At 32.2% G+C, this 12,359-nt stretch overlaps 1 protein-coding gene across 1 annotated transcript; it reads left to right on the top strand.

Moving 5' to 3' along the window:
- The first annotated feature begins 877 nt into the window (after positions 1-877).
- LOC139488430 (toll-like receptor 13) lies at positions 878-3,093 on the top strand. The gene has a single exon (XM_071274000.1). It carries the CDS (start codon positions 879-881, stop codon positions 2,970-2,972), a length of 2,094 nt encoding a protein of 697 aa, XP_071130101.1. The 5' UTR covers position 878; the 3' UTR covers positions 2,973-3,093.
- Positions 3,094-12,359: the final 9,266 nt, after the last annotated feature.

The following is a 12,359-nucleotide window of genomic DNA, read 5'->3' as shown; positions in this document are numbered from 1 at the left end:
TTTAGTAAGATTGTTTTAACCCATGTTTTAGTATATATAAAAAAGAAGATTTTGAATGATTGCAAATGACACAACTCTCCACAAGAGTCCAAATGTCACAGAAGTTAACAGCTATAGGTAACCGTACAATGAGCAAAGCCCATACCGCATAATCAGATATAAAAGTCCCCGAATTCATAAATGTAAAACAATTCAAACGAGAAAACTAACGACCTTATTTATGTACAACAAATGAACGAAAAACAAATATGTAACACATAAAAAAACGACAACCACTGAATTACAGGCTCCTGACTTGGCACAGACACATATATACAGAATGTGGCGGGATTCTATACATGTTTCCCCGAAGACTAATTTTATCATACTTACATATGTATATAATAACTTTTTGCAAAGCTTGTACTTTTTTGAAATACGAAGGATAATTTTACATCAGGAAAAGCTATCCTTAGCTGTATGAAGTATTATCTTTAGGAAGTTTTCGTCCTAAATGCTCTTCAACTTTGTACTTTGTTTAGCCTTTTTAACCTTTTCAATCTAGGTATCTATAATGATTTTATTGAAATATTATCAACATTTATAGAGGCGAATTCAGAGGTATTCGGGGATTTGAAACCCCTGTTGTGACCATCAATGCATTTGAATGGGGACATATATCTGGAAACACCCTATCCCTTTCTCCTCGGTTAGAACCCACCTTGATCCGCCCTTAATTAAGATCCAATGCCTATTTATTCTATGTTACTCTAAATTTTTCTTTCAAATTAAATATTGAATTTAAAAAAAATAATATAATTTTAATTTTTCACCTCAGATCAACTCGTCCTTATTTTATACATTATTTGAATTAATCTTTTGATATTGTTTCAGACATTATGCATGTTCTACTACTTCTTACAATTTTACCAATGGTGTTATCAAATACAATCTGCAACACTCATTGTACATGTAGACATAAAGGAAGAGGAAAAAACAGAATATACGTAGGAACATGCGATGGAAGTTTAAAAGGAGAATTGACCTACATTCCGAAATTTCCAAATGGAACAAGCAAAGTAGTATTTATCAATAACGGCTTGCAGATACTTTCTAGAGAGTCATTGGGAAATATATCATCGATGCATTCTCATGTAACTGACTTGAACTTAAAATACAATAAAATAAAATCCATTCACAACAACGCATTCAGTGATATGCTTTGGTTATGTTCATTGGACATTTCTGGCAATGATCAAATAAATAGTAGTGATCTAGCTAACAGCTTTAATAGTCTGCCGAAAGGTTACATAAATACATTGATTTTAAAAAGCATGAAACTCAAGCACATTGATGACTTGTTTGGTGGACTCAAAGGATGCAAGATACGAACAATTACTCTAACAAACAATGCTATTGAAACATTCAATGGAAAATGGTTTGCACAGTTTCAAGAGTTGATCATCCTAGACATAAATTGGAACAAAATATCAACTCGAAACCTAAAACTGAAAGGACTCTCAGGCTTAAGATGGTTACATTTGGGCGATAATCCTTTATCTGAAATCCCAGCATTTTGTGATGACGGACTCTCTAAATTAACGACATTACACCTCTCGCATACACAACTAAGGTCACTTGCAGAATTAAAAGAAAAATTCCGATGTCTACAATCATTAAAAATTTTATATTTAAACGAACTTGAAATACATCAGTTGCATAATAATACGTTTTCAGAATTAAAGAGCCTAAAGGAACTCAATTTGATGAACATGCAAGGACATAGCTTAGAAATAAGCCCGTATGCATTCAATAGCTCGTCTTTAGAACAACTTAGCTTTTATATGACAAAACGATTCCGTTTTACCATGTGGTACGCAAAAATGGGAACGTTTTCCCCGCAAACACTTTTCTCTCAATGTAGGAATATCATTGCGCTTGATTTGTCACATAACGTTTTCAATTTTACAGAAAAAAAGATCCGTGACATGTTTAAACCTTTAAAAAATCTTCAAAGACTGTTTTTGGAACATTTACAAATCACTTATATCCCTAAATACTTCCTTCACAATTTCCCAAAGCTGAGGAAGCTCTCGATGGCGAAAAACATGATTGTGCCTTGGACGGATGGTACCCTTACTTTTAAAGAGGTTAAGTCACTACAAATACTTAATTTGGAGAATAATAGAATTAGCATGATTAGTTCAAAATCTATACCATCTAATGTCCTTGATAATTTAAAGACAATTGATCTTTCAAATAATCATTTCACGTGTTCTTGTGACCTACTGTGGTTCAGAGACTGGATGAAATCAACAAAAGTTGAAATCAAAAATGCTAAGACTTACAAGTGTGACAACTCAGAGTTTCTGACCAAATACAACCCGACTCCCGAAAGCTGTAAAAATATCGTCTTAATTATTGCAGTGTCAATTGGAAGTCTAGTTGGTGTTATTTTATTTGCAACAATCATTGTCTACTTTTGTAGATGGCGCATCCGTTTCCAACTATACAACATCCGATCGCGCTATAGAAATTATCACAAGCTGACACAAAATAATAGTGTTTATGTTGCCTACGTGATATACTGCTATGAAGATTTAACGTGGGTGAAAAACAAACTCATCAAGGAAATAGAAATTGAACAAGGATTCAAACTATGTATTCCGCATAGGGATTTCGAAGTTGGGAAAGTGTTTGCTGACAATATCGTTGATCATATGAATTTGAGCAAAACAGTTATACCTATTTTTTCTAATAACTTTTCGAAAAATGAATGGTGTCTCTTTCAGCTTGATGTGGCTCGAATCAAACTTACTAAAGAAGGATCATTAACAATTTTACCTGTCATGCTGGAGGAAGTTGAATTCAAAAATATGAATGCAGCAATTTACTCGTTCATAAAGTTATCAAATTATGCCGCTTGGAGCGAAGACAACAACGCAAAAGAACTTTTCTGGGACAAAATCAAGGATCATTTAAAGAATATCTAAGACAAAGCCGTTCATTTAAATTTTTTATAGTTTAGAATAAGCAAGGTGCATACTACACATGTGTTCTCAACTGAACATAATTTGAGTTTTACTTCAAGTAATAAATAAGTAATAAATACCCCATAAATTTCTTTAAATTATAGTGGAGTGACAAATCGGGAAAGTTGCTTATTTAAAGAGTTTAATGGACCGGAATACCTCACGGCTGAAAATTTACACGAAGAGAGAGGAAACATTATACGTTCAGTTTAGCCCTGTCGTAAAATTTTCCCACGGTGCAGTTTTTTGTAAAATCGCGTTAAAGTGTAATTTTCAGATTTTTTTTCTTTTTCATTTTCAAATACGGGAACGCTTATAATAAATTCCCGAATGAAGATATCGTTCAAAAATTTGGCATCAGATAAAAGAGTGATGTATCAGCTTTTATTTGACATCAAACTTCAATATCATATGAACAAATAAAGTGAGTAAATTGGACCATTTTCAAATGTATGTAACATTTTTTTCAATCTTACCGTCTGTCAAAGTATATTACATTCCTTATACATATCACCAATAGTAAATGCTCACAAAAAATAGCGGACCAACCAATACTTAAAAAGTTTTGATAGACAACATTTTGATAGAACATACAAATCAACTTTTACAAGTATTTTCATAAAACTCATCACATAGCAGTATTACTACTCAATTTTCACCTCAGAAAGTCATGTAACGTTTCCCTTTCCTATTTCCCCCTGTCATATGAAATGCAATGAATCAATTATGCATTTTCTTAAGTTTAAAAAAAGAATATATATTTGTATCAATAGTTATCTCTCTGTGCTTGAATAAATAAAGACGCTAAGGTTTAATAATTTTTGAGGTGCTTCTATTTTTGTTTTTCGAAAATACTAATTTTAATTCCACATTGGAACACATCCGAAAAATTCCGGAAAATTATTGTCAGTGCTAATTCCATTAAATAAGAACGACCAAAGTAGCTTCGATCGTGTTTTTTAGCCTTTACATGTCCAGATTTAAATTTTTCAAGCATTTGAATCAGTTAAAAAAAAACATGCGTGAAACGATGAATCAACTTTCTTTAAAACAAGCTTCATGGCAATAACATGACTTGTAAAAATGTCTATTCTGAAGACAAAAGTCATACAACAAGCTAAGCAATTAAGGCATGTCGAGTCATTTGAGCGTGCCGATATTGTTTTAAATGACACAAATTATCAGGCAGGCCATCCAGCGGTGGGTTTACTTTTCATAAATAACTTCAAGGACAAGCCGCTTCAATATTCAGCATGCATTGTTAACTACTTGATAAAATTAAAAATAATTTGCTTCTGATGCTTAAAATTAATCGGGGCATGATGTTGTTTTTCAAATACTAATAGAAAGTCTACATGATGATCTGTTTGCGAAAGAAAGAGAAAAAAAGATTTTCGTTGTCGTATAGTTTGCCAGTTACATTTGATTACAGATATTGCATTTTGAGAAGAAAAAAAATTGTGAAAAGCTGTTTACGATCGTTCGAAATTTAATTTTTTTTTTTCTATCTTTACAATATTTTCAATAACCTCTCTAATAAATATTTTGCCTGGTTAGTAGATGACAATTATTTTCAAATGGATAATGATTACAATGCACTCTCATTTGATAGTCAACGAAACTATACTTTAGCTTTAGTTTGTAATATTCCTTTATGAAAAAATCAGTACACTCCTGATCAGATAGGTGGTATTGGTATTGTCCAAAGTGTTTATGTAAAATAGTACAACAGTTATTGAGATTTGGCCAAGTACTGCCTTAAACACCATAATCCAAAAAATACGTGGTATGATTGCCAATTAGACAAATCTCCACAAAAAGACAACAAATAGCACAAACATTTACAACACCGTACAGCCTTCAACAATAAGCAAAGCCCTTACCGCATAGTCAGCAATAAGGGCCCGAATTGACAACTGAAAACAATTCAAACGAGGAAACACCGGCCTTATTAATGTACAAAACAATAAACGAACAACAAAAATATAACAGCAACAAATGACAACTACTGAATAACAGGCCCCTGACTTGGGTCATACAGAATGTGGCTAGGTTCAACATGGCAGCGGGCGCCAAACCCTCCCTTACATCGGACATTGGTGTATATAAAAAGAAGATGTGGTATGATTGCCAATGGAACAACTCTTTACAAGAGACCAAATGACACAGATATTTACAACTATAGTTTACCGCACGACCTCCAACAATGAGCAAATCCCATACCACATTATCAGCTACAATGATTTTGATTTGCAAGAACATGACGAAATATTTCTAGCGGTATCTTTCAAAATCTATAGACTGTGAAGCAATTTTATGTAGGATCTGTAAGTGACTGAAGAGGCAGATATAAGAATTATTCTGTCGCCTTTTTTGCCAATGAACAGATATTGAAAACTCATTCCAGGGATTTCATCATATTAAAATCATGACAATTATGTTTTATTTCTTATAAGATTTTTCCTGAGATGTCAAACATGATGAATTTTGATTTTAGACTGGAGGCGTTTCTTCAACCAAAGCCACAAGACAGTTTTACCTATTCACGACATAAGCAACTTTTTAAAAGTTATTTGATCCTTAATGTCTGGCACACCAACAGCAGCTCGCACTCTTACAGGATGCGACACGTCTTTTCTAATCGAAATTGGCAAAAGACAATAACAAGGGAAAGGAAAAAAACATGCATGTATCAAAATTTGTCATTCTAGCTGTTTCTTATATTGACACATATGTTGTGAAAATCAATGCACCGCAGATCAAAATATCCCCAGAAGCAATGGTCAAACAGTACAAGGTGATCTGAATATACTCATGAGTATTGACGGTGCCATACAATGACATCCACTTGTTTTTCTAGTATTCCGTTACCTTTTCAAATTGATGTGCATATTGCTGTCTAGTGTTAGTGTATTATAATTATACATAGACAGCAACTTTTGAAGCGTAATATTCCTGTGAAACTGTGTAGTTCACATATATATCGGGCGCACAAGTCTGCTATATATTCCATTGTTGCTATATATAAGAAGACGTGGTATGAGTTCCAATGAGACAACTATCCATCCAGGTCATAATTTATAAAAGTTAACCTTAACTCACATCGAACAGTAAGGGCTCCAAAAAATGACTAGTGTAAAACCAGTGCAACGGTCTAATCTCTATATATATATCTGGAAACGAGAAACATTTATGAACCACATCAACAAACGACAAGAGCCAGATTTCTTTGCTCGTTAAAAAACACCCTTGTAGATTTCGAAAAAGAGCAGGATAGTGCCGCTACAATGTGAAAAGGGATTAATATAAGTTGCAATAACTTGTTTCCCAATCCGCTATAGAGAAATATGTTTAAACTAACATTTTTTTTGTGAAAAAAAGGGGTACACATCTTCTCAAAGTACTGATTTATTTATAAAAAAAAACTTCATATACTATAGTGTCATAAGCATGAAGACTAATGTTTATAGTTCTAACATCCTTTTGAGTTTGAATAATCACTGAAGAATTTCATCATTTTTTTCATAATATCATGGACCGGTCGTTAACTTTACAGTTCTTACTTCTTCTCTGTTCTTTGTGGCATTTTAACAAAACTTTTCCAAAAATATCTTTACATGTGGCCGTATATTATTGCATTGCTAAATCTTAACTATGAATATTTTTTGTCGATAATTTCGGTAGATAAAGATTTTTGGTTCATTTTCTTACATGTTGCAAGCGAGGGTACTTATCACTAATCTCTGGTAATCAGACCTAGATATGACTAGCTGTATTTGTTGAGCATTCCAAGCGCATGCTTCCATCGAAAAAACTTCTCAGTTAACACGAGAGACTACCGAGAAATTGTCCAAAATGTCTAAAATTTGAGATTTTTTAAAATCCCCCCCTTTTGACCTTTGACCGCAGTTTTCTAAAATCTGCACCACTTTTGCACTCTACGACATGCCTTAATAGTTCTTGTCTGCAATGACTTACACAATTTTTCATTAAAAATACGGAGACTTAAATAATAAATGTAAAATCGCAAATATTCTGAACTCCGAGGGAAATTCAGAACGGAGAGTCTCTTATCAAATGGCAAAATCAGAAGCTCAAACTCATCAAACGAATGGATAACAACTGTCGTATTCCCAACTTGGTGCAGGCATTTACTTATGTAGAAAAATGGTGGATTGAACCTGGTTTTATAGCTTAACCTCACGTTTTAGTTTGACAGTTGCATCATATTCCATTATATTGGCAACGATGCGTGAACAAAACAGACAGACATAATGGGTAAAAAGTAAAAACTATTAAATAAAATATAAATAATAATAATCTATTTTATTTTTGTGTCACATATTGATTGACATACATATCATACAACAATATTAAAAGATAAAATATTAGTTACATAGTGTGCTAGTGACCTAATACGGTATATATGGGGTCAGTAAATTCCATATGGGATGAGAGCGAAGCTCGAATCCCCATATGGAATGTACTGACCCCATATATACCGTATTACGTCACTAGCACACTATGTAACGAATTTATCTTACCGACTATCTTAACGTGTAAAATTTAGACTTGTGATCTATCAAAATGATCAAGCCAGTCTTCAATACTAGTACTGTTAGCATTAAGAAACTACTTTCATTGATCCTACAAGAATAGCCAATGATAACAACGTGTGAGTTTTAAATGTGTTTAATGGATTTATTTCAATCTTAATCATCAATTTCTTCGTCTGTTGAAACCTTTAAGATTTTTTCTCAGTTCCGTTGTGTTTTTATAAAGGGGCGTAACACCCCTACTAATCGTGTATGAATTAAGCCCCGCCTCCCTACTACTTAATTTGGTATATAAAGGGACGTAACTCCACTACTAACCGTGTATGAAATAAGCCCCGCCTCCCTACTAACCTAATATCAAATATACACGGTCTTCACGCGGACGCTTTTAACCAATCACATTCCTAGAAATGTATAGGAGGTAAGATAATACATAGCACAATCAATACCCAGCCATATCATTTGGCTTATGAGACACATTGCACAAAATATATATACATGTTCTTAAAAATCCAACAATACCTTGAAATACTGTATTTTTAAAACTAATAACTATGATTTTAGAGTATTTTCAACACGATGAATAAGACTTAAGTAAAAAATATTTAAAATTAATTCGTAAAAAATATTTACTTTACATACATCTAAAACTTCACACATACATGTACATACATCTAAAACGTCACACGTGAAAATATTTCCATTAAGATATACTATTGGTACAGCAGTCAAGATTATTTGTAATTTAATTTGTGTGATTGTGTTATAATAAATTGCTCACTTTCCCATTTATCTGTTTCATCAATTAAGCAATATCGTGAAACTTGGCGAAATTGCATTTTTATTTAATCAATTAGTACAATTTTCAATCCTGCTTAAAATGTTCTTTCAATTAAAATACAATTTATTTCCGTGGGTACGAATTTTCGTGGATAAAGCCTTACATATTCATGAATATTTTATTTCGTGGTTTTGCTGAAATCTGGATGCAAGCCTAAAGAAAATTTGTCATTCATTAACCATTTGATTTCGTAATTTCGAAATCCACGAAAATTTTTATCCAACGAATTATACTGAAACTACAGTATTGTTGTTTAAAAAATATGTTTGTGTACAAACACTAGTTAAATATTTCTTAAAAATAATGGATAAAATTTAAACAAGCGTTTCAGGCGGAAATATAAAATTCAAAGTGAATACCACCAATTTGAGACCAAAGATAATTATGAATGCTCTGACCACTTTGTAAGTGGTGACCATGTAATTCTTTTCGGGAAAAATACTCGGAACTGCGAATTATAATAAGAGCTTTTGTTGAAGTCCAATATTATAACTCACTTGCATTTGATATGTATTGACTTGATAATATCAAATAAAAGATTTGAAATAATGTAATTTAGTTCGTTTTTTTTTTTTTACTTTACTTTACTGATGAAATTGTTATAACGTTTTATTATAAAACAGTTTTAAACATTTCTATTTCTTTACTGGTGAAATTATAATATCATAAAACAGTTTGTCAATTTATCGTTTATATGTCTGCCACTATGTATATTTTTTCTATACGTTTTCATAAACAACCAGGCCTATGTTAAATAGTTGCTAAAGTGAGACACGTGGTTTGGAAAGATGATACTTGTTTATAGTTTACCATCGACTACTTTATCATGATTTCAAAATGTAGTACTCAATTTCAAATGTAATTAAGTTCGCAAAGAAATAAAAGTGTACAATGTAACGCATGTCTATATGCACGTATCTTTGACTCTGAGAGGTTTTTTTTGTGATATTTATAAGTTTCAAAGAGGAAAGCGCTTCAAACACAGATAAAACTGTAGATTTAATAACATTTGATTTAAATATACAAAATGATTCGCTAATTCACACGTTATATAAAAGTCCATATCAAAGTGCGTACAATGGTATTTCCTCATTTACTTCCTCAATATATATGTTTAAAGAAAGATTACGCAGGAAGTTATATAAAAATATAATCATACGTGTAATGAAGCAACTCTGAATGTAAGTTTGTATAATTATTTAAATAACAACACTTTCCCCTCTTGGGTTGTTACATTATTGGTTATGAAACTGTCCTTTATAACATTCTGATATCTGCTATGGTTTTCTTGGTTAGTTCCATATAGCAACATTATAAAAACTGTGCGAAAAAAAACTAAGAGTAAAAAGTCCATTCTCGATATATAAAAAAATCAAAGTTTCAGACCTTTAATCGCTTTTAATCGGCAAATCATTGGTAGTCCTCCAAAACACCAAAGTTCTAAAATAAAATAAAAAGATTATATAGAATCTTTAAATTCTGTACTCTTTATTTGTGAAGAATTTTGAAATCTGGAAATAAAAATAACTACTATATCTCGCTATCGAATTCTGCTGAATATGTGTTTGGACTTTTCAATCAAAAAGCGTAGGCTGATTTTTGTTTTACAGTGTTTAGATTTTTAAATCAACTTTTTCTGTATATCAAAGTTTATCATTAACATTGTCCTGACAATTCTGATTACCAATATTAATTTTTTTTTTTAAACAAGTTACATGTACTAAGTGTGTCCTTCAATGAAAAATTTGCAGCATTATTTGCATGTATTCTTGGAATGTCCAGCTGGTGTAGTAAAATTGGTAATATAAATGTTTTAAACCAAAGTATCTAAAATACAATTCACAGGACTAATGACTGACAACCATGTCTTTTTTATATACATTTTATGTAAAAAATCTTTTACTTGAATATTTACAGTTATGAATTAGCTTGTTTTGACTGAAATTCCTGATGTTCACGTCTTAAATAAACTAGTTACCTTAACATACTTCTCAAAACTACATTTTAAATGCTATCCAAAAAGGTAAGGGACGCCATCACGAGTTAATTTTTCTATACGATGCGTCTATGTTTTAACTTACAACAAAATTTTAACACGTCTTAGACTGTATAGTTTATCGAATATGGCTGTTTTGACCAGTGGGAATTTGCATTACTAAATGACATCTCTTTGTATTTAAATATCCAACTTTCATGTATTTAGTTATTATGTTTCTTTTTTAAGCCGAGTTAGATATTGTAATAAGTTTCGTTTGAATTGTTTTACATTGTCATATCGGGCCCTTTTATAGCTGACAATGAGGTATGGGCCTTGCTCATTGTTGAAGGCCGTACGGTGACCTATAGTTCTTAATGTCTGTGTCATTTTGGTCTCTTGTGGACAGTTGTCTCATTGGCAATCATACCACATCTTCCTTTTTTATACTTATCGTTTGTGGTTTGAAATCTGTACGTTCAGTACATTTCATGTATATCTTAATGGTCAATATAGTCAAGTGTTTCGTGGTTCGTCTACAGTGTTTTTGTTTTATGTTGTTTGTTTTCAAGCGTGTTTACTGAATGGTCAAACATGATCAGGCCTAATATTACAGTTATTTTATTTCTGTTTTGCTATATGTTTGCTACATCTTTCTAAAGTACTGACTACTATTCTTTCGACAGTTAAAGATGGGCTTCAAAAATATTGTGAGGAGATATATTCTACCAGTGGTGTTAACCAGATGTGGATTCTCAAAAATTCGAAAGATCTACTGCTTAACCTTCAATCACAATCTTTGCAATTTTGCAGCAACATAAAAACTTTTGATTTTTCTACGCTATATACTACTATTCCCCATGCTCAGTTGAAAGATCGACTACACCATCTCATAAAACAGAGCTTTTTCTATAAAAATGGAAATCGTAGATACAAATTTCTTGTTTTGGGTTACAATAATTCATATTTTGTGAAAAATCACACTGAATCTCCCAGAAAATATACAGAAGATGATATTATCAAAATGCTGGACTTTTTGATCGACAATATATTTGTTGAGTTTGGAGGATTTATATTTCAACAGACAGTCGGTATTCCAATGGGTACTAATTGTGCACCCCTGCTGGCTGATTTGTTTTTGTACTCGTATGAAGCAGAATTCATTCAGAACCTTCTAAAAGACAAAAAGAAAAAGCACCTTGCGAAATTCTTTAATTTTACTTTCCGATATATTGATGATGTTCTATCATTGAATAACCCATATTTCAGCCAATACTTACATCTCATATATCCAAGTGAACTTGAAATTAAGGATACCACTGATACTAGAAGGACTGCTTCATACCTTGATCTTTTCCTCAATATTGACGTAGATGGACGACTTCACACGAAAATCTATGATAAACGGGACGATTTCAACTTCCCAATTATCAATTTCCCATTTCTCAGCAGTAACATACCCTCTGCCCCTTCGTATGGTGTTTACATATCACAATTGATACGATATTCACGTGCTTGTTCACACTATACGGACTTCATATACAGGAGTGTGCTCCTTACGCAGAAACTGCTCCAACAAAGTTATGAGGAGGACAGATTAAAATTGACACTCCGTAAATTTTATGGACACCATCACGATTTGGTGGATCCATACGATGTTTCGTTGACCAAACTAGCTAAGGACATTTTTACCACATGGTAGATTGTGTTTTGTCATAATGTCGTCTAATCTTTTAATTACCAAACGTGACTTATTCCCGATTGTGACTGTTTTGCCGAGTGTGAACTCGCATTACTATAAGACGTGGTACGGTACTTATACATCCCAAATTCATGTATTTAGTTTAAATGTTTAATGTTTATTTGTAATTCTCATCGGATTTTGTCAAATGTGTTGACGTCTTTTCTATTATATTTATGTGTTATGGTAAAGAAAATTAATCACCGCCTTCATTTATCAGATTTGATTTCGTTCA

This window comes from Mytilus edulis, chromosome 9 (genome assembly GCF_963676685.1).
Source record: "Mytilus edulis chromosome 9, xbMytEdul2.2, whole genome shotgun sequence".
Lineage (NCBI taxonomy): Eukaryota > Metazoa > Mollusca > Bivalvia > Mytilida > Mytilidae > Mytilus > Mytilus edulis.
Note: the sequence above shows the minus strand (reverse complement) of the source record. Positions and strands in the feature narration are given on the sequence as shown.

Coding starts and splice junctions, on each gene's coding strand:
- LOC139488430 (XM_071274000.1), top strand. CDS start 879: ATGCATGTTCTACTACTTCTTACAATTTTACCAATGGTGTTATCAAAT.